General features: G+C 39.0%; 1 protein-coding gene across 7 annotated transcripts in view; it reads left to right on the forward strand.

Annotated features, from left to right (window-relative positions):
* plce1 (phospholipase C, epsilon 1) overlaps positions 1–24,273 on the forward strand; it is a 111,830-nt gene that overhangs the window by 55,119 nt on the left and 32,438 nt on the right. For all 7 annotated transcript variants that reach the window (XM_088634731.1, XM_088634734.1, XM_088634735.1 and 4 more), the window contains exons 3-7: positions 3,031–3,316; positions 14,097–14,413; positions 22,223–22,368; positions 22,914–23,172; positions 23,268–23,476. In XM_088634731.1, coding sequence (XP_088490857.1) covers positions 3,031–3,316; positions 14,097–14,413; positions 22,223–22,368; positions 22,914–23,172; positions 23,268–23,476 — 1,217 coding nt within the window. The remainder of the gene's footprint in view (positions 1–3,030; positions 3,317–14,096; positions 14,414–22,222; positions 22,369–22,913; positions 23,173–23,267; positions 23,477–24,273) is intronic.

Below are 24,273 nucleotides of genomic sequence, written 5' to 3' on the forward strand. Positions count from 1 at the left end.
GTAGCATCTGGCTTTAGTATCCCCGAAAGCGCTGTGAAAACATTCAGTGTTTGACACTCTGTAAGCTTTACAGTAGCTAAATAGGGTTTAGCACCAATTTAAGGTGACATTATCTCTCACTAATGTCGCTGAAGCTTGCTGGAACCCAGTATAGCTCTGGCAACTCCAGCTGTGTACCACAGCTTAAGGAATGCTGGTATGATGACATGGCCTAGGCCCTAGACTCAAACCATTATACTCTGGACTATAGACCTCATCCTGTGCTCTAACTCAGCGCGTTTACTCCTTGAGTCATTCAGGAATCTATTGCCCTGAACATTTTGATTGTCCACAAAGTTTAGGAAGTTGAAGCTGGATGAAGAAGGCTGTCTGTCCAGCTGGATGGTATTTTTCCATGATGACTGACAGTGTGGGCCTACGAGCTGGGTCAGACTGCTCCGAAGATTTGCACTGATTGGACTAGTATTAAATGAGTACTTCTGCAAATTATTCTCTGGGTGAGTAATGTAAAAATAATAACCTCTTCACACCTAAACGGCTTTTGTAAGCTGAAGCTGTTGGAGAGAATAAATAAAAGAAAATTGGAGATCCAAGTGTCAGGATAGGTTGACCTATACAACAGATAGGTTTTTGATTCCTGCTGAGATCCATCTAGACTTGAAAGAACTTTCGAATAATGCTAGGCAGAAGTTTATACATAGGGTAGAATTTGGTGACTTTTATCTTAAAATAATGGAGAAATACAATCACTCTTTCTGTTACATCCTTATTTTTCCCAGTTTCCCAAGAGTTTGCCTGTTTGGGAGACGCTACTTAGGCAAAAAAAGACCCTGTCGAAACATGAAAGATATTGTCTCATACATCATCGTTGGAGAATCATGCAAAACATCCTGGTTTATTTAGATTATACAATATGTAACTTCATTTAATAGCTACTGGCATAGGGCTTACAGCCCTGATGAATGTATGTTTGTTAGTAAATAGTATCTGCGTGCAGAACACACTGAATCCACACTCCATAAGCAAAAAGAAAGTGTTCTCGGTTTTAGAGTTCATCAAGCACATTCTCTCACATTGAATACAAAAAAATGATTGAGACAGGTCTCAATTTTAGTTTACATTACAACCCTTCCAAAGTGTCTCCTTGGGTTTTCATTAATCTCTCACCCCAGTCTCTTGGCTGCAGACAGAATTTTCCTATCTTGTATTTTAGAAAGATACCCTGCCTCGTGAGAGAAAAATGATGTGTATCTTAACATTATTTGTAGACTGATGTTGTAGTAGTTGATATGGCTAAAATTTGCACTTACTGTTTAAGTGATTGGGACTTCAGGAAGTAGTTATTTTATGTAAACATTTTCCCCCCAAACCGTTACTTTTGATGGGGCCTTGGGCACTCAAGGCCATAGTGCACTTTATGCTTTAGTGACTATCCCACAGAGGGAAAGTGGACAAAACACCAGCAGTGGTATTTGAGCAAGTAGTAGAGGAAGCTTGATTTGGAAGCTTCATTTTTCAGCTTTTTCAGTGATCTTATTCTTCATTGTGTCTTGGCAGTGTTCATGTGATACAGTACTGTACCGCAGATTGGGTCTTTTCCAGTATTGGCTGATGAATGATCTAAGCCCAGGAATGTCCCTCCACCTGGAAGTGCTTAGGACGAATATCTAGAATGAGTTGCCTTTTATGTTAGATTCAGCGAGGTGCTGGCTGTTAGTTATTATGTCCATTAGTAATTTTTCCAAGGCTGTACAGTAAACAGTGGTGAATTAGTTGCTAAGGAACTAAATGTGAAATGACTTTACAAATGTTTTGGAAAAGGATATTGGAAAAATGTATTCAAGCAGAGCAGTGTGAAAGGGAAAACTAGACTTGGATGCATCTGGTTTTATAATGTTTGTGACAGTGATAAAAACAGGTTATAGATCTTTTCAAAGTAAAGAACTGAAAAGTTCTTCAGTCTGAAAAAAAAACCCGCTCTGTGAAAAGCAATGGAAAATAGGCATTGAGACAATGTTCCTAAGGGTTAGAAGAATGGCATAGCAGAATATTTTGTCTTAACACGCGTTAACAGCAATATAGGCCAGACTGATGTGTGTTTTTGGACTACTAATTCAAAATAACTGGTATTCTTTTCCCTCTTATTCAGACCTGAATTTTTAAGAATAACTAACTGTTATTCTTAACTGTTTAACTATTTAACCATCCAGATACAGATTTTCATACATTTCTTATATTTTGAAAGCAGATGATATGGCACAGAAAATAAAACTACTTGTTAAACCTCAATGTATTGACATACTCCGTGTAGTTCAGTGCAGAAATTATATTTGTGATCTTTTCAGTTCTGGTGGAAAATGTTGGATTGAAAATGTAATAACCATTCCTCAGCTGACCGCCAAGAACGACCTCAGACAATATTGCTGCCCCTTTTAATGATCTCATGTATGAATAAGTTTTAACGAGCCGTGGATTGTAACCTCCATAAATTATCCAGCGCTTTTCCACTTGTGCGCTACAAATGCTGAGTAAGGACTACTACTTGGAGAACTATCCTTGAAGGCCAGGTCCATTTGATTGTTGATACTGCACTAAAATAAGCTTAAATCTAATTTATCCAGCATTTAAAGTACTTTATCCCACTGAATTTTCTTCTTATGTTATTATGGGATAACATATACTGTTATAGTTAGATTTACAGTGCAGTTTCACTGAAGACATTTTTTCCAGTATGTTCTTTGATTGAAGGCCACATAGTGGCTCATTAACTCAAATCTAATTGGGGACGAACGGTACCTGCAGTAGCTAGTACTTGAGGATGTGCTTTTCACATCACTGAAGGTCAGTCTAATTAAAGCATGGAACGGCTCTGTGCCATTTTTAGGAGTTTTCTCTCTTTATCAGGCTCTTCTGTCCCCTCTCACTCCTTGTTAAGCAGTAGATCTTCAGCTGAGTTTCTCTCGCCAGGTGAGGTGGTGCTTTTTGATTGAAGTGGTCGTTAACGCCTGGGGATGGTTTCTCTGCACACAGATCCACGATGCGCTGAGGGGTGGAGAGGGGGAAGGGGGCTGCGGAAACCTGCTCCATCCTTCCAGAAAGCTCCTGGCCTCAGCAGTTGCCGGCTGCCGCGCTGGAGGTTGCTACGAAATCCAGCCATGTGCCTGTAGCGTGCTGCCAAACTACCGCGCCACTCTGCAAAGAACAGCCGTCTCCGGACACATCACCGGGGCCCTGCTAGAGGCCACGACTTCCTTAGGAGCACGCAGCGGACTGCCAGGCGTCGTCACCGGCTCCACCGGCAGAACCATGCTGAAAGGTAGGCTGCACGCCGCCATTAAAGAAGGGCTTTGCTGCAGATGGTTTCTACGGTGCAGGTCTCGTTCTCATAGACACCCTCTGCCACAGACACACTGTGCGACACTTCAGCAGCTTATAATGAGCTCTTGCGGATTATTCTTAGCATCTCTTCATTTGTGTAGCAACTAGCATGGCTGAATTCATCTTGTAATGAGTTCGTTTGTGAGGCATTTCAAGGCTTATTGGAATAATTGTGTCATTCAGTTTTTTTTGTGGATTTTGTGTGCAGTATAAGTTTGGAAGGTGCTTCTGAGTGGTAATGTGTTTTCATGTCAGTAAGATTATTAGTCAGTGGTCACTTTCTGCTGGTGCTGGGTCACAGGAGGGGTATCAAGACGTCTTTCATTGTTTCAAGTGGAGCTACTGTATAATGCAGTTACAGGTTATTGAAAGAAAAGGCACGTGTTACTGCACTTGACACTCTTCCTAAATGAGAACACGAGTTATAACAGGGAAACTTCAGGTAGTCTGTATAATTGGTGGAAGACCACTTTACATAGCCGCTTGTATTTTGGTAACATAATTGACAAGGTTATTTTTTTCCTTATCTCAGGTGCCTTTTAGCTTGCATCCCTGCAACACATATACAGTAATGGTAATTTCTGTCCATCAAAGCATGGGGCCAAAAATAATGTAATTGGTTTAAGACCACAGTTACTGTAGCTATGGAACTACACCTACCACATGTATATATAGAGTTCCTTGCAAAAGAATTCACCCCCTTGCATTCATGACCAATTTTGTTTACTTACAAATGGTGCATATTCATAAATGAATATTTTTTAATCAAGTATAAATGATCAAACCGGGGACTTTTATTGGTTAAATGTCAGTAAAAAGTACACAGAAAAATCTTAAACTAAAATATGCTGATTGTATAAGTATTCAACCCCCCCACTCTCAAGTCAATTCCTAGTGGAATTGTCAAATTCCTTTGGCGGCGATCACAGCTGTGAGTGTTTTTGGATAAGTCTCGACCAACTCTGCACACCGAGATAGTGCAATGTCCACCCTTTCTTCTTTGCAGACTTTCTCCAGCTCTGTCAAGGTGGTTTGGGATCTCTGGGGCACTGTATATAAACTTTGAAATTGGAAAAGGTAATTGATTTAACTTTTGCAGGAGCCTCATAAATAACCCACAATGGAAAGTGCAGTATGCAGCGTCCACAGGCTGGTTTGACTCCTGATCTGTGCAGCGTAGCCATTCCCTGACTGAGCTCGTGTTGCCATTTTGTCATTCATTGCTAAGGACAAAGATGCCCAAATGATTGCAAGTAAACTGTAAAAACATAATAAAATTACCTTTCAGCGATTTCTGTTTTCTTTTATTTAACATTGGGCCTAAACAGCCATGCCATTATTTACATTTCTTTGTCTGTTGGTCTATGTTACAGCAAATATTTTACAAAGATAACTTTGTGACCCTTTGGCTGTGACAACAGCAAGTAATACTTATGAGAATTGTGTAACAGTTTTCGTTTTGGGCTTTATTAAAAGCTTCTAACAAGTTTTCATTTAGTTCATACAGTAGTTCACTTGTCTAAACACAGTTCCAATTCCAAAAATATGAGAAGATATTCTTGATAGAAGTATTAAGTTGCGCCTCGTGTTTTTTTTGTTAAATGTCCCCTCATATTTCACTAGTGTTGTGTCACTGAGCTTGTGCGTAAGCAGGACCCAGCTAGCATTGAGGATGTGCCAAAAATGAAATGGATAATTCAGGTAGGGTAGATCTGCAAAACTTCTTTGAAAATACAGGAAACATTAGGAGCTGCCTCATGTCTGTTTTCAAATATGAATAAGCAGTGTAATTGTCTAGACATTCTTCTTGGCATTGAAAGAGAGGGGAAATAGTTGTTTATTTACAAATCACAAGCAACACGTAGTCCTTCAAATTCTCACTTGGCTGTGCAACTTCTGAAAGGTGAAAAACTGACAACACTCTGTCTTCAGGCAATGATAAGTATTTTGAAACTAAAAAGTAACCATGTGAAGGTGGCATGATGGTGCTGTGCTTAGCATTGCTGCCTCACAGCCTTGGGGCCCTGGGTTCAATTCCTGAGGTGCTATCTGTGTGGCTATCTGTTTGTATGTTCTTGCCGTGTTTGCGTGGGTTTCCTCCCACATACTGGTGGGTCAATAAGTTTCTGGGAAAACTGGCCCTGGTGTGAGTGTGTGCGTGTTTGTGTGTCCCGTGAGATGGAGGGGCATCCCATCCAGGGTGTATCCTGCCTCATGCCTGTTACTTGCTGGGATAGGCTGCAGCTCCCTTGAAATCCTGTATTAGATACAAAAGTTAGGAAATGGATAAGTGGATGGAAGTAAGCATGTGTTCACATAAAGCATCCAATCATACTTCTGGAAATGATTAACTAGTAAAATAATGCTTATATTATTCTTACTCTAACTCTTATTTACCTGGTGACCTATTTTATCATTAAGGACAGAATATGTAGCAGCAGGAAGCACAACACAAAGTCATAAAGTGAAGTAAAATATTTATCACTGTTCCCAAGGTTTAGGGGCTAAAAATGTTATGTTAGTTATGTTAGTGTAACTTGCATTGTAATTTATGGAATTAACATGCACAGAACAGAGCAGTCGTTTTTCCTACTTGTCATTTTCTTCCTGTGTTTTAATTCCGGATCTCTAGGATTTTAACTTGTTGTGCCCTTGGTGCTGTTTTATGAGGCAATTAAGCCTGTATAAGGTGGGTCCTGTCTTTCGTAAACGTAATCGACACCAAGACAAGGTTGCGTGGCATCTGGAGCACAAGTTGACGACATGAGTCACTGGCGCTCTTAGCCCCTGAGTGTGTATGTTAATGCTGCTCAGTAGTGAGTCGTGTTCCTTCATTAGGAAGGTGTGGGAAACCATGTGGTCTCGGTTCAAAAGTCACAGCACTGAGAGATGAAGAGGTACTGTACAGTAGGTCTAAAGCTGATACAATACTCAGGCTCTTTAGGAAGTAAGAGCAAATTGCAGAGCCTAAATCTTTTAATATACTGTTAACAGCAGATATTGTATTTTAGATTTGATGCTAAGGTTCACAGGGGAAATTTTGTGTTTTTCTTTTTTTCCACACACATATTAAGCCTAAGAATGATTATGTGTACTATGTTTCACTATGAATACTATGTTTCAGTGTGACATAATGTTCTTTACTTTGCAAGTGTTGAGCACACTTAGACATGTATTTTGACATGTGATACTGCAACAGAGATTTGTTAGAGATTTTAAGTATCATCCTGAAAGCAAAATCTAACCTGCAGTGGGACTTGAGTTAAGGTACCTGAGTCACCACATTGTCCCTGTCATAAAGTGTTCTGAATTTCCTTGGGAGAAAATGTTTATTCTCAATTTTGTATAACCAAGGTGTGTTTCCTTTTCCTTCCTGTAGGGGGTGCTCTCGCTGTGATGTTTTCCTGTTTAGACTGGACATTTTTCATAAGGTTTTCCTGCTCATGCACCTTAAATGGAAGCATTTCATTCAAGATGTTAATGGTTGTCATCTTAGAAAGCCATGGTCAGTTCGAATCCATTAACAGCTGCTTGTTGATTTCAATCCTAGCTATGATTAAACAGATGTAGCATTTACTTTACATTGGAAAAAAAGTACTCAAAATGTTCTCATTTTTAACTGAATGTTCTCATTCATAGTACTCCAAATTAGAAAAATATGAGATATTTTAAATACATCTTGTTGGTTGGGTGATGGGTTGTGTTTATAGAACTAACCTAGTACGGCATTTTTACACCAGAATCATTGTTTGGGCATTTGGTTATTTACTTGGGGATTCTTGTAGGTAAAAGATAGGGTTTAGATGTACAGTATTCTTTGCTCAATTTGGTACTGTACACACAGATGAAGAACAATTTGATATTAGCAGATTTAATGGAGTTCACACATACTGTATAGCAGGGCCATGGAGAAGTTTGCATGCTACATATAGCATGCTGGGACAGAGCTCACCAGTCAGAAATTTTATGTGTTCATGGGTTTGTTTTCTTTTAGTGTTTTGAACAGTTTGAAATGATCCTTAGAGATTTCCTCAATATTACACAGACATTATCTGGTATGAATGTTTATGTATATTCTTGTTTGGCTTTTGATTGTATTACTCCTAAAATAATGTCAAACAGCCTGTGGTTCCTCTTGAGAAAAAGCAGGTCTATGTATCCAAAACTTTTTTTTTTGCTTAGTCACGCTATTAAATTTCATTATAACTGTTTTTTTGTGAGCCGGAAAGGAATAAATCCTTTTGTTTGTTTAGTCTTGTCAGTGATTGTGTTATCTCCTAATAAGGGTTATTCGTCCAGTGGTAAACATAATAAGGCAAGCTTATCTGGGCTCATCCTGGAGCACAGCCTACAGTGTCTGTCATAATAGGGTTACACTGTGAGCCGCACTGTGCTTTTCCACTATTGAAAGGCTGGTGTATTGGACAATGAATATACTAGTTCACAATGCTCACATAAACTGTAGGAACACATGTACAGTATCTTATAATTGTGTGTACAGAAACAGGGTTTCATTGACTTTTAATGTTTGAGACTGGTGGTTTACAGTACATTTATTTAAAGAACAAATCTAACTAATTTCATATTCATGTGTGTCAAGTTCAGATTTTGGTTCACTCTTAACATCTCCTTTGAGGAACGTCTTTCCTCATTTTGTTTTCTCATAAATAAGCTGAAAAACCATCCTGGTACACGGTTACCATGAATAAAAGTAATTAAAAACATGTAAAAAGCTCCCAGTTATTTTCCATTTTTTGTCAATAAAAAGAAGAATGCTATTGCAGTATACTGTATCACCACCTGTTATTTGGTGCCAGTTTTGCAGGATGGTAGTGAAGTACTGATAAGTGTCCACCCATCGATTATCAGAAAACTGCTTATTCCTGGTAAATGTTGAGGAAACCCAGAGCACGTCCTGGATTCCTGCAGTGCAATAGGAACACACACACATGCACACACAGGGACTGTTAAGAGGTACCAATTAACCTGACCAGCATGTCTTCAGGAGCTCAGAGGAAGTGGCAGGTTTTCATTTAGGAAAGAGACATGGGCTTTTCACACATAAGCTGTGAGATGTACATTCAGCTGTAATGAGTCTATTCCACTACTATATTTCTGTTTTTGTGCTTTCTTGTACATATCCAATTATAGAAATAAGCATCTGGCCCTGGGGTACAAAATGTTTCTTGACATGTAATCTGTGTAACATAATTGTACATGCTGTCCCTAATAAATAGAATGTGTAAAATCCTTAAAATATATATGTGTATACAGTACAAACATAGTTATCTCATTAGTACATATTCTGCAGATGATGATGTCTCGCCAGAGTGACTGAGCTGTGCTGAGCTCTCGTTAATCCTTTTGGCTGCAGTTCTTTGTGTACCGCAGTAACATTTATTGCATAATGTAATAAATGCTATTGTAAATAGCATTTATTCATTGGGGGATATCAGATTCCGTAGCCGAAAGCTTACAAAATCACACAGTTTTCCTTACATTTACAATGAACTTTATACTTCAAGGGAACGCAGGAAAAGTACAGCTATATGAGATTCTTTCTTGCTTAAACATTTTAATTACACTTTATGTTTGAAAACAAGTGTATAGTCCTGCGAAAGAATGAGTAAAATGACCTTCCCCCTTTAGATCTTAATCCGGTGGGCTTTCTTTGGCCCTTAGTTGGACACAAGCTAGTGTTGAGAAGCTTGGTTTCCTCTCTTTGGAGTTGCACTATCTAGGTATTTATCTATGGGTAACCCAACCTTCTGGAAGCGCCGGGAATGGCTGCCTCCCCTGATCACGCACAGTATGTCAGATATGCACTCCGTCAGAACCATGCAGTCTTCGGCAGCTGCTGCCTGACAGTTACATGTGGACAAGTGCAACTCGCCGCTGTTTCCCTGAAGCTCAGATACCTGTTCCTCTGTTCTCCCACTCAGCCCTTCACCCAGGATGGATTCTCCATTGATCAGTAAGTGTGCAGCTCCGCAGGGAACAGAGGGAGCCCTGAGAGTGTCTTTTCCGCTCTCAGGTGCCCAGGTTCAGGGACATCAGTGGCATGTTTATCCTTTTAGCCAGTGTTGCCGGACTGTGACCGGAAAGGTTTGTCGTGTCTAAAGACTCTTGCTTTATTGGAAATGTATCCGATAAGGATGATATACAATCCAAAACAAGGTTGAGGAAATGAAATAGTTGCATGTTTCTTTCAAATCTCATAAACAATAGTGTTGACAGTTTTCTCAGAGAGGCTCTGTGTGTGTTCAAGGGTTTTTAGCTGGCTTTGTTGGAGGGAATTTGAGTGAAACTGTGCAGTTAATTTCTTTATGTACAGTATCTGCTAGTTTGTTCACTAAGACTTTGCTTTTTTCCACCCTGAGATGTAAACTCATGTTAAGTATTTGTCCTATTACTTTTGTATTTGTAGTTTCATCATATATATGTTTGTCTCTGTATTTTAGTAGCTATAGATCTGTTGTGAAAAGATGAGGTTTGGTACTAAAATGGAGTGTGAATTTCTCAGAATAGAATGTATTGTGGTAAATAATGATTCATTTCTTATTGGATTGCAAAGGTTTCATGATATATGTACTGTACATATTTCTGGACTGAAGCCTTTATGCAAAGTGACATAGCTTTTTACCTAATCACATACATATTTTACTGGAAAAATTCTGGTGAGGTGCTGTACCTTAAAAGCAGTGGCTCACCTGGTATTGGAAACAACAACCTTCCAGTGATGAATCCAATGCCCCACTGCTCTTAATGTAATAACGTGGAACCTGTTCAAAAAATATTTTTTATTTGTAAATGATAATAGATAAGTGGTAATTAAAAGCCCATTTTTTATTTTAATGTACTGGCTGTTCTAATAAAAGAACAAAAGTAATGTGACAGCTAAAATCTCCTCGATACTGGTTTATTTATAATTAAAATATGTGCTATACTGTATGTATTTTCAGGGTGCCCTTAAGCTCTATGAATATTTAATAAGAAGTGTCTGACCATACAGTTTCAGAAGAGTGCAGATTCTGAAAGAGTTTAATATGAGAATAGATATCAAAGAGAATACTGTCACGGAGGTTATGAAATGAAAGAGATGTGATTTCACTGAAAAATCATGTGTAACAGCACACTGGTTTTCTCAGTGTCCAAGGGAGACTTTTTTCTGGGAGAACTTAAAAGCATCAATGTCCACATCGCCAACTAAAGAGTTTTCTTTAGAATAAATGCTCCTTATCCCGGTGTGAATGAAGTGCAGTCCCATTGGATTGCACTACCTTTGTCCAGATTGTAGTGCTGCCTTCAGCTTTCATTGTTCCGGTAGCCGCAAAGAGAAAGCGAGACTGGTTTCCATGGTGGTCTCAGTCAGCCTTTAATGGTTGTTTTCATCTGATGAGGTGGCTTTGTTGACAAACACAATGGGTGCCAATATGTCATCAAGCCAGGACACTGACTCCCCCAAGGTTAGCAGCTTTAACAAAAAAATGCATTACTTGACACCCGCTTTTCTCCTCAAACGACACACATCTGAAAAAGCCCCGCGGTATTAAGCGTGAGTGTTCTGTAAGACAGAAAAGAAGACCCCTGCTAACAGACTGATGAGTTACACATTCGGTTGGCCAGGAAGGATGCGTATTATCAGTTCAGTTCCGTTTATTGTCATATGCAAAAGTGCAATTACTGTAAATGCTTATTATACCATTAATATTATTACACTTACACTTTATTATTACACTTTATGTAGAGAAATCTGAAAATTCCTGAATGTTTCCCAAAAGTAAACATTGTATCCGCTTTCTGCCATTCCTCACCTGTTGATACAGAAATAAGCATCAGTGGCACCCTCTGCCGTGTCTTGAAAAGACAAATGTATTACTGCATCACACTTCCCATAATAAATAATCTAGTTATTTTTTGCAATTCAAAACATCATTAAATTAAAAGGGTGATGTGCAATTTTTTTTGAACCAGATACTAAAATCATAGTTTAAACGTAGCTGTTCCATATTTGTATAAGAAGTCCACTTCGGATCTTTGTTTTTTCTTAGAGGAAATCTAAACTTTGGATTTATAGAGCAATTCAGATAGAAATCTAATTAGCCCTAAAATTTGATAGTGCCTCATAAAGTGGCCTTTTGCTTTGCTGCCCCATTTTTTAAAGCACTTCAAAGGAGGGTGGTGCTCGGCCTGGAATGATGGAGTAATTAGTTCTCTTGATGCGAGATTGCATCTATCCCCACCACTTGACATCAGTTGTTGCCACATTTACAGATAGGGGCTTTTAGGGAAATGTTCAGATTTGGCCGTTCTGTTACTGTAAATGGGGGCCCTTGCAGGGCAACATGTAATTTGGCTGGAAGGGAATAAACAGGAGGTTTCCTTACAGTTATTCTCTGGGGAGCAGAGAGGTGAACCTTGGTGGAGTTTTCGTGGTAGGTTTCATACTGAGCACAATCATACTGTATGATGACTGCATGGTGATAATCAAACAGCCAATTGAGGGATCAGAACCAGAAGCCAGTGAGAGGAATATTGTAGATACCCTGTCTTATCCCAGGGTTGCTTGTGAGGTCTTTAACCCATGTGGTGTTGTGGCATGAGCAGAAGATTGTCATTTTAATTCAGTTGGTTGTGCTGATTCAAAGAATTATGCAGACCTCCACAGCATGTTAACAGTTTTGGCAGTGAACATAGAAAGTAAGGTTAGCACAGGAGTAGTGCAGAATTTGTGATTAATCTGTAAGCTTGTCCAGTGTGTGCATGTGAGGTTCTTCCTCCATCTGAACAAATATTTAGGTGGTGTTGACATTTAAAATATTTAAATTTAAATATTAAATATTTAATATTTAATATTTCTGTTGATTTCCCTGTGAAAGTAAGAGAGAGCCACCAGTGAGCTCTTCCACTCAGTGTTAAGCCAAACTGGTGCTGCTTCATATCAGGGTACATAAGCGCCAGGATTGATTTTAACAGTGTGCTTTTTATCCCTGTCACTTCTCAGATTGAGCTATCTTGTAAAACCCATTGCCTGGAACAAATTAAGTAAACTCCTCCTGAATTTCTGAGACTTAACAGTGACTTAACATTAACTCTGGCTTTAGCTTTTCTGAAGCTGAGCGCTTACAAAGCTGATCTGTTATGGTTGAAGTCATCATGTGGAAAACATAAAAAGACTAGAAAAGATTGTATTTTATTCCTAATAAACTGCTTTAATGCTTGTGTGTGGTTTCTTATTACTGAGAGTGATATTTTTTAAACAATAATAATTTTTAATTTTCTTACTGTTTTTAATAATCTTTCTATTATTGATTTATTTTCAGGGAGGGCAGAACTGACCTAAAGAAGAGCTTCATGTTGTGCTGATTTAAGGGCTGCTGATATTGGCTGTAGCACAGAAGCTTTTGCCAGGATATTTAATAATGGAATGTTTGAACTTTTGAGTTTTCAAAGAAACGATTCAGTTACCTTTTAGCTGGAGAGCCTGAAATCTAATTCCTTGTTTCTGTACAAATGTTTGCTGTCTACTAAAAAGAAGTGACTGGCACATTCAGGCAAAACATTTTTCTGAAGATCATTTTTTTGCAAATGTTCATGAACAATAATAGTTTCAAAGTTACTTCAATTATTTTATCAAATTAAGTTAATTATTTATGCTCATAATACAGTATGTTTATCTTACAGCTCATATTTTTCTTAGTATAAGGGTAGGCTTCTTCTGCTTTTGTTCCACCTTAATTATCAACCTAATAATTAATATGTGTCTTCAGCACCTGGGTCCATTAAGCAATTAAGGATCAATTCATCAATTAATTGGAAAGTCCTGTAATGGTATGACATGGGAGAGCCATCTGTACATTGTATTTGGACATGGGATAAGTACTGTGCAACTACCGTGTACCTTTAAAAAGATTCTCCCAAGATAAAACCTTTTTTTTATTCAAGACACACAATCATGGTTTTGTTTAAATGTTTGTTTTCATTAAAGTAAAAAATATTCTTTACTTTAGCTTCCCCTGCATGGGTTAGGGGAGGTTCATTTGCTACTGTTTGAAAGTGGAGATTGTGCTCTTTCTGATTTAAACTCTTTCAGATTGTACAAACTGCATCTCACAGAGGGGCTCAGAGCCTTTGTTGTTGATGACTCCTGAGGTTAACTCAGACAACTTCAGCCTAATCCCCTCCCCTAGGATCTCATTAACAGTAGTTTTTAAGAGGATGTGCTCCCAGTATGTCTATACTGTATGTGATGTGTGTTGTAATAATCCCCATTCACACATCATCTTTCTTGGTAGAGGAGGCACAGACTGAAGCCCAGACAGGCCTGGCAGTTCTGCCTTTCTTTATTCCTGGTGCCGGTTAGGGTCCAATCCCACTTCAGTCGATTAGAGGTCTGCAGATCCCGGTAGTGTGGTGTGTGCTTTGTTTTCTGATAATGTCCTGACACAAATCTATCTTGCTTTGTTTTTCTATGAGTTACCTGTCAACCATCCATCATCCATTTAACTGATGTCACGGTACAGCTTCCTTCCTACAGTGACTTATCACTGTATCTCTCAAGGCTTTATCTTTTTATAACTGGTAAACGGATGTATGATTGCAGGGGAAAATTGCAAGGATGGTTATACAGCAGCACGCCTAGGAGGCTGCTTCTGAAATCAGGAAAGGAGGCTGGGAGAAAATGGACACGGGTATGTTGACAGCCTTTCTCCTTTCAGAACGCCAGGTGTGTGGGACCATGGCGGGGTCGAGCACTTTGCCTTCGAACATGACGGGAATCAATAAAGAGCTGGCTGACCTGCGGCACCTCATCCAGTTCCCCGAGGAGATCGCCAGCATTCTGACGGAGCAGGAGCAGCAGCTGTATCGCAGAGTCTTTCCCCTCGATTACCTCTGCTTCCTGACCAGAGACTTGGGCAGCCCCGAATGCCAGAAACGCCACCCCCACCTCAAAGCCTCCCTCTCTGCCCCGGCCATGTCCACGAAGAGTGGGGATCGCAACACCGTGGAGGACCTTGTCACGCGCTTCAACGAGGTGAGACCCTTGACTGTGCACCCACACCGAGCTTCCTGCCCTCTCCTCGGTTTAGGGCTTTTCTGCAGTGGGGGCTTCAGAGAGCTTTCTCTTGGTCACTCGGCAGCCATATGCAAACTGGGTCAGATTGAAAACTGTATTTCCGATCAAGCTGCAGTGGTGAAGCCATTAAGATCAGTTATTCTCCTTCTCTTACTTATGTCCTTTTACAACGGCAAGGACTGTTCATGCTGTGAATGAATCTGCGTGAACTTACTCTTGAGTCGTTTCAGAAAATGAGGCGAAAAAATAAGAGATGAAAGTCCACTAAGTAAATGATAAAACTAATGCTCACAAATCCCTGATTTCCTGTACGGTATTCTGTGTCACATATAATGCTCTGATTAACCTTTTGAAAAACAATGTGTTATTTATAATTGTCTGATGCATCAGTGGTGTTGTTTGTTTCTGAAATGTTTTTTTGTTCAATGAGCACATTCATTTAAAAGGCAAACTAAAAACCCTGCCATTCTATGTAAAATATAAAGCTTTACAAAAGCTTTAGTTGCTCCATATCTCAGGGAGATAACCTTAGAAACAAAATGTTTAGTCTAGACTGAAACTCCTACAGCAGTCCTCTGTAAAAGGATATTGAACATGGAAACATTGAATGAAAGGTTTTCTCTCCATTGTTCTCTATTAGGAACTTGACTCATGGAGATTGACCTTATATTTCTGAATTATAGGTGGCATTTTTTGCTGTGTTTAGCTGTGAGTGGGAGATTAAGTTGAGGCAGGGGGATCTGTTCACAATAGCATCTTCTGCTCATGAGTTGGAAGTTATGTTCAGCAGTCATCTGTTCGTGAAGTTTGCTCCCTTTCAAATTCTTCAGTCAGTTTTCAAAATAAAAACTGATTAACCTGCATATTTCTTAGTGAATGACAAGCTGACACTTGAAACTACCTGTATATATACGCCAACCACTTGATATTGAAGGTTTCTCAGAAACTGACTTAATTTTCATTTATATTGTATTGGTGGTGGTTTGCAATTGATTGCAGTGGGTTATATAGATTGCTTAAAGCATGAAACATATTGTGAGGATCCTACAGTAGATGTCTATTTTGTGAGAGCTGTTATATTATTATTCATTTGTGTTGCAAACCCTGTCCTGTCTGGTACCCTGTCTACTAATACATGCCTTTAATAAGATCAGAACTGTAACAAGACGTTATTCTGGAAATTGCAATCAGGCAAAGAAATCACAAAGGCCCTGTTATTAAATGCTAGATTGTGCCCTTCTCAAACCCAAGCTGCTGCATTTCACAGCATCTTGAGGCTCATCCCTTCATTTTAATTAGCATTTCTTTTGATTGCAGCCTGTCCCAACCATCTCTTTGTGTTCTGCAATTCTGCTGAGAATCACATCAACACAATTTACTAATCAAGTCTTAATGACTTTGAGCTATCAGAGACGACGGCACTTGTTTTCAGTGAAACTGATTGAAATGACCTTTTACCATAAGGAAATTTTTATTGCAATGCTATTATCAGCAGCTCCCACGCACTGCAATGGTGTTTCAACACTTCCCTTCCCAGTGTAATTCAGGGAGGGTAATACAGTATATGAACTACTGTTGATAGTGGGGGCTTGTTAATTATCCTGAGTGAACTGTCTGACAGTACTGATGTTCTGACTTCTCACAGAACTTCACATTATTGAAGGTTTTGTGGGATGATTCCTTGCTAATACACCCAAGGATTAAACAGCAGGTTTTCTTCCTTATCTTCAGCCACTATATTGTTAAAATCATACTTTCATCAGACTTATATGGCCTCATGTTGATCCTCTGGCTGCTTTTACACAGTCTTTCTAGCCACATAATGTGTCAAAATCATGTGATGAGTAATCTTACTGTCTAAGCCAGAACCCCAGAAAAAAACACATGAAAAGCACACTGAAAAAACTACCGGCTTCAGGTTGAAGAAACTTCATTTTTTTAAGATGACTAAACATAAGATATGCGCAGGACTCCGTCTGTTTTGCTAATGGTACTGTATTCTGGTATTTTGATTTTATGCTGTTAAACAAGTTGGCTGATATTCTGCAGAAAAAAATTAGCAACTTCACCTTATTTGGCAATGCAGAAAATCAGGTCAGACAGCTGACTTCCCAAAAGCAGTACTGGACCAGGAAACACCTAAAATGTCTAGAAAAATCTTCTTGGAGGTCATAGATTTTTGATCTGTTTCATAGCTAAAACGGAAACAGGTTCCTCTAGCAATAGAATTTCAATAACACAGATTGCATTGGTCCCGAGCTCATAAAACCCACCAATTATAAGTCCACTTTGCTTAAACTGGAAAGTCTGGGAGACTGGCCATTCAAAGAGAGTTACGGTATTAAATACAGCTAAGGCATTTATTTTCTCTGGGTAGCATTCATAGCAGCAAAAGAATGCACAATGACTGTTCTCATGCTGGGCTAGACAGTAAATAGTCACAGTAAAGTAGGCTGTGCTCCATGCACTAGGACCTACACCAGAACCGCTAACCATAAGTATTGTAGTGATGTCTGGTGAGTGAAATGCACATCCAGTTTAACGCTTCTTTATTTCTGTTATACCTGCCTACTGCGATCATGCTGGACATGTGAAAACTCTTAATTCACACCATCATTGAGTCTCCTGAAGATTTCAATTGAGCTGATCAAAGTCAAGCTGTGTTTTGGCATTAAAAATTTCCAACGCTGCAGGGATTCACTACCTCGGCTGTTAGTGTGATATTTCCTAACTTTGTTTGTGTCATTGTGCCTCCTGGTTTTTGTGTTTTCTTTTCCACTGGGCATCTGGTTCTTCAAAGTGAGGGTAGCAGCTGTCTGCAGTGGATCTGTCCTTTGATGTGCGTTTGAATTGAGGCATAAATGAAACCCCTCAGAAAAGAACCTGACTGAAATGCAGCCTGCTATTCAGTCAGGGTTACTGAAAATGCACTTGTCCACTCAAGTTCTGGACATGAAAAAATGCTGCTTACTGGTTGGTAAAAAGTACTGCAAGTCATTCAGAACTCTGACTGTGACCTAGTGGCAGTGATGATTATCTGTCAGCTTAAAAACCATTGTAGATGTTCATGTGAGCTGAATGTGTTGGCTGGAATTAACCTTGTTCTTTAGCACACAAATCATTGTGCCAAAATAGATGACTTTGGGGAGAGAATAAATTAACGGCGAGACCTTATCTAAATGGGGTTGGTTAGCAAATCGCCTACCTGTGCCTGAATAAGATCTGGTCTGTGAACATGAAAGAAAAGTCTTGACTGTCTGATGCCTTGAAGGGAATGCACTTAGAAGTATACTTTTTTTGACAGTAATATTTTGGGGTAGAGCGCACTGGTTAGCATTGCTGCCTCACACATTGTGGCTCTGGGTTTAATTCCAGTCCTGGGATGCTGTCTTCGTGGGGATTGTACGGTATGTTCCCCCCATGTTCACAGGGTCTCCTCCAGGTGCTCCAGCTTCCTCTCCCAGTCCAAAAATGTACTGGTACATAAACGGAGTTCTGGGACAACTGACAGTGGTGTGAGTGTGTGTGTGTTTGTGTCTGTGTGCCCCGGAATGGACTGGAGTCCTGTCCAGGCTGTATCCTGCCCTGTGCCTGTAGCTTGTTGGGATAGGCTAAGGCTACCGGACAACCCTGAATTGGAAAAAGTGGTTTGTAAGTGGATGGATAATATTATCAAATGGTCTTTTTTTGTCCTAGGTTGTGGTTACTAAAAATCTGATTACACGTTCTCACATGTTTTTATTAGCAGCTTTCAAAATTTAACAATGTAATCCCTTCCAAAACAAAAATGTTGTCAGATGTCAGGAAGAGCCATTTGATCACTTCCAAGAAAGTGATACAGAGGGAAAAGCTACAGTATAAGGGCACAGGATCTGGACTCTGTACAGCACTTTGACTTTGTACAGCACATAGCATTTATTAATGTTATGAGATCATGAGGATTAAACCTCTCATACAGCACTACAACAACTCTACTACTAAAAATAACTGCATTGATTATGTTTTTGTCATCTTTTTTCTTCAAAACATTATTATCAACCTGCTATGTAAAAAGAAACCTGCTATGTAAAAAGCATAGTGAAATAAAATAATATAAAGTGTTTGTCTAACTGCTAATGTATGCCTACAGACAGAAAAAATGATGCCTGGTATGCGATCTTTCTAAAAGGATAAATACCCTGGTTATTTTTTAGAAACTTGTGCTGCTGACTGCTGCGTTGATTCAGTTTCACTTGGCAGTGCTTGACAAGAACATCAATTATACAGAGAAACAATCTCAAACTCGATATTGCTGCCATAATTATTATTGTCATTATTGTTATATAATATATATATATAAGGTGATGGTTGACCTCTAATATGGAGGAACTGTGTGCAGTAGTTCATTCAGCTTACTGTTTGAAAAGCTGACAGGCTGCTGTTCTGCTCTTTTTTCTGTACTGTGTGCAGACACAAAATTATGAGGATTAATGCATTTTGGTTGCTGGTAATTTTGTCCTTTGTTACTTCATCTGCTTTAAAAAAAGTGATTAAAATTTAAAGAGCTATAAAAATCCTATTATTTTGTATTATATATCTATCTATACTAATGCGGACTTTCTTCAACCCTTCAGTGGGCAGTGGCTTTGAATGCTTTGTAAACTTTGTATCAGTATTGTACAGTCCAGAGTAAACGTGATCAGTTCTGAAGAGCTCCTGGGAAGCTTGTGCCAGGATATGGAAGCCTTATTGCATTATTATATCAAAGCATCAAACAGCACACGTTGTACCCTGCGGGACCACATGACCTACACTTCTCTTGTTCCTATTAATACTTTTTGTAGGAGGAACAGGCTTTTCCCATGCTGGCTGTCCTACTATTTGTTGATTAATATGAGCTCTGCTCACAACTCTAGGACTTATATGTACGCAAACTGGTTGCATTGGCTGTTCGTATAGTTTGGTTTCTGTTTTTTGAGCATTCACTTAAAAAGCAGATGTTAAAAAATGAAGCCTTTTCAATCATAAGGTTGTGAATACAACCCATTACTTATCATCCAACTCTTATCTTTTCCTTATGTTTAAGGTTGAGTTTGTGAGATACAGATGTGAGTTCTGAGTCACATTCTCTCTGAAGGAAACTCCAAGTGGTGGAAAACAGCTATTGTATTCTGAACAGTGTCCACTTGGGAATTCTGTTCATTTGGATTATTCTATGATAACAGAAACCCACCCCACTGAATTTAATAAGTTGCAGGTGTTGGAGGAAGGTGTAGCTTTCCAGGTAGGTTTCGTCATGTGTGTTCTGATGAGAAGGAATAGAGACCTTTGACTGCCAGATCTTATTAGTTAATTATTGTATATAATTGAATTACAACGTGTGAGCGGGCAGGGGTAGCAGGGAATGAACCTTGTTGAGTGTTAATGGCGCAGATGTTTCCATGCTGTCAAAATCTCAAATGATCCAAGTTAAGGCAGTAACTGGCTGAATTGACACAAGCCCCAATTATACATTTTACTATAATGTAGTGCTTTTATATTGTGTGTCTTACATGTCTTGTCTTGTGTTTTGTGATATTCAAGCTGAAACACAAATAATGAAACAGTACTTATATTTCAAAGGCTAAAATGAATAAACCATTATATAAGCATTGTACAGCATGTACAGCAGGGATGGCATTTGAATTTGCCATTTTGGGTTAACAAAATTGTAATATTTTGAAGCAGTATCATAGTTTTAGAAAGGCATAATTTTAACAAAAAGTAGTTATTTGTAGATGTGGTTTTTCCTTTGCTTCAAATGAGAGTAGAACATGAGAAACCTTTTGTAGTGTAAATTGCTTGCATGGGTCTGTGCTGTAACTATAAGGCAGAAATTCTGGAAGATTACGTAGTCTTGTTTTTACAGCCCTCTGTCTCCGTATTGTGTGCTTTGAATTTTATTCCTGGATATACATCTGCTTTAGACTGTAGTCAGTGTATCAAAATGTCATGTAATATTAAATAGCTGGGAATATCTAAAATATATTCCTTTTATAAATAATATAAAAGAAGTGGGGCCAAATTGTCTTTGCTGTGTGTTTTGCCTTGAGAAACACTGAGTTCTGAGCACCTCTGCATGAATTCCTTGCATTTTCGGTTGTCTTTTACATGTTCTCATGCAGAAATAAGAAATATTATAAATATGTCTGATTTTTTTTGCTTTTTTTAGACTTTCCAAGCTTCCTCTAGGGTAACGTTTGTCCTCTTGCATAACCCTGTAAGTTGATATCTGGGAAGTATTTTTTTTCGGGGAAGAGTCCTGCTGACATTTGCCTCTGCTTGTAACCCTACACTGGCGGGCAAAGCTGAAAGGATGCCAGAGATTTGCCATGAATCTCACTTCACTACTCTCCCTGGGTATTCAGTGTACAGTAACTGTTTCTATAACCACATTAATTCTGCGAAGTGTTTTGCTAGAGTGAAACACTGAAGAACTTCTGAAGATGACTAGTTGATTCTTTATTGTTTATTATAAAGCACCAGAAATGGTGTATACAGTTGTCTGTCCTCTGACATTAAATTCCATTATTACTGATTAAGGGTAATGAACAGAAAACAGAGTGTCTGCTCAGTTGGTAGACAGAAATAACTACATTTTTTTCAATTGTTCCAAAATTTATAAAATGTTTTTCTAGATGTTATCCTACTCAGAACTGGGCTATTACAGTATATAACAGATTTTCCATCAAGGAAGTAGTCAGATTTTTGCACTCCTCGGGGTTCTGATGATAAGACATAAAAGTTTATATTAAGGAAACTGAAAAAGAAGTTTGTTCTGGTCGTACAAGATTTGACTAAATATATTAGAATAATCAGGCCTTAGATGTAGATGTACTGTATTACATTGGGATTTTGATGCTGTATTTGCTTTTAGTAATTAATATTTGTAATATTTGTTAAGGTTCTGTGACGTGGAAGATGAATTCTAGTTTAGGAAAATGTTTTCTTTATCAAATCTAGCAATTGGCATTGCTCCTCATTTCCGAAAGATGTCTGAGAGGCTCATGATGGTCAGAGCTCTCACATGAGAAAACAGCAAAGGGCACTGACCCTCTGACCTCTGCACTGGTGCTGGACCAGATACAACGTCTTTCCATTTGATTCTGCTGTAATTTCTTTTCATTTTTGAAAAAAAAATGTGTTTACTTAATTTCTAAATTCTAAAACATAGCCTGCAGAAATGTCCATGTAAAATGTAACATTTGTTATATATTAGGTTTCTATGAGAAATGCAGCCTTTTGTTATCAAAAAGCTTGGGAAAGCAAAGTTATTAAAAGGAAATTAAAAAACTAGTTTCACCTCACCATTTCTTAAGGCAGTGCCATTTGGGCTAATCAAATATGAATGGAGTTTTTCTTACAAAGTTACTTCACAGTACATTTAGAAATAATAGTGCACATCTGTGAAATCTTTATTGAGCAGTTTTCTGGACAGGATCCTACAGTACATTATTTGTTAGATCATTTACATGGCTGGGGTGTAAGATGTATTAATGCATAAAAATCATTGTACGCTGAAAGAAATGCACTGTAATAAATAGATTTTGATACTTTGCAAAGTTTCATTCCAGGATTTGATGAGGAATTAACCGCTTCGAGATATACTTTGTAGATGGAAATTGGACTGTCTCAGTCCAACTGTGCTGAAAGCTATATCTTAGCTGGTTTGGGGGGATTGTAGGATTTTGCAGGGCACTTTAAGGTCACCCCAGCAGACTAAACCCCGATGTGCTGTTTTGCTTACAGGTGAGTTCATGGGTAACCTGGCTGATCCTGACTGCAGGTTCCATGGAGGAGAAACGGGAGGTCTTCTCCTATCTCGTCCACGTGGCCAAGTGCTGCTGGAACATGGGCAATTACAATGCGGTGATGGAATTCCTGGCAGGCCTGAGGTATGCTGCATTCCTTTCCTTAATTTTACACAGAACAGTAGGTTCCGGAACAGATTCAATTGCAACATCCTATATTAATAGTGGGCTTCTTTGATCCACTGCAGCTCTTGGCGCGTGTACAGTCAAGGCTTAATGGAATATCTTATGGAAGTCACAACAGCTTGACTTGTGGATCTGTGGTAGTTATGCAGGGGAGGTGAGGTTAAAGGAAACTATAAACCCCTTTCATGTTTCCAACAGTACAGCAAATCCTGCTTTCGAATTGATTCACACAACTGTTTCAAAAGTGTAACCCTCACTTTATTTGTGCTACTTGGGTGTTATTTGGGTAGCAGTAAAAGAAAGCAGCTTAAAGTTTGGCCTGGTATGTGTATGATATTTTGGTTCACCCTTATCGTTTTGCACGTAACATAATATAATGTCAATTTATTGCTCTTCTGCTGTATTCAGAGCTGCAAAATAGTTTAGTCTCCTACACTACAGGTCTGAGTGCTGGCTTTGAGACCATAGGATGTGAGTGTTGGTTTCCTACAATTCCCTGCAAGGTCTCGGAAGGTGCTGAAGATGTGGCAGTTCATGGACCAGTCCGACATCGAGACCATGCGAAGTCTGAAGGACGCCATGGCACAGCACGAGTCCTCCTCCGAGTACAGGAAGGTCGTCACCCGAGCCCTCAACATTCCTGGCTGCAAAGTAGTGCCCTTCTGCGGCGTCTTTCTGAAGGAGCTCTGCGATGCTCTGGACGGAGCCTCCAGCCTCATTCACTTCCGCCCTCGCTTCAGCTCACAAGAGGAGTCCATTGAGGTACGAAAGTCCCGAATCGTGCGTTTCCTCTTGTGGGCGGACATCTTTCCTTTCCCCGTAACTGCCTGAGCTGAGCGAAGTGCTTGTGTCCGCAGTTTGTCGCAGATTACAACGGGCAGGACAACTTCCTGCTGCGGGCCGGGAAGGAGGGCCTGAACAACTCGGAAAAAGAGGCCACCGTCAGCAACATCTTGCAAACCATTCGCTCCTGCAACCGTAGCCTGGAGTCCGAGGAGAGCGAAGATGGCATCACCGAGGGCACGGCCTCACGGCAGAACTCCTTCAAGGACCGGAACAAATACCAGTAGGTCACCTACAGCTCGAGATAGAACAGGAGGTCCATACCCAATCCATAGTGCTTTATGTTCGTGTGCACAAAGGCAGTCCAAGGTGACAAATCTAGTTAAACCGTATTTTGGTTAAGAAGACTTTGCTTTTTTCCAATATATTTATATATTTAATTATATTTTTATATATTTATTGATTAAATCTATCATTTGTGTTTGGATTGTACGGTAGCATCTTTAAATTTAGTCATACCATAAGGGTATGTGTATGATAATTTGCGATCATGAACACTCTCCTACAAAAATATAAAAATATAAGTAATGTGTAGAATATGCTTCTTTTAAACTGAGCTAGTATTTGGTTATCAATTGCCATATTCCACATATTTCACGCCCTGTAAGAGGCCCTAAATTGCTTATTAGAGGCAATATTGATACACCCTTGTATTTCATCTAAGGTGCTACTTTAGATATGCACACATATAAAGTACTGAATGGTCTAATTCCAGATTAAGTGTTTACTGCATGAATATAATCCAGATCATAATCTGGAGAATTAATGTTTTAATGTCATCTTGAAAGCCTACCTTCTTACTAAAAGTTTAAATTTTGTGTCATTCTGTTTTCTGTAAATCTTAGTTTCACTAAGTCAGTTTACAGCACTTTTGTTTCCTTCACTTATTTTTGCTTCTGCGGTATATTGTGTGTTGTCTGTTGTACAATGCTTTACATTTCAATTTCTTGAATAAATATCATTGTATTATTTTATTATTATAGGGTGCTATGATGACCATTACATAGTTTATTGCAGCAA

Source organism: Lepisosteus platostomus, chromosome 6, assembly GCF_059453375.1.
Source record: "Lepisosteus platostomus isolate fLepPlt1 chromosome 6, fLepPlt1.hap1, whole genome shotgun sequence".
NCBI lineage: Eukaryota > Metazoa > Chordata > Actinopteri > Semionotiformes > Lepisosteidae > Lepisosteus > Lepisosteus platostomus.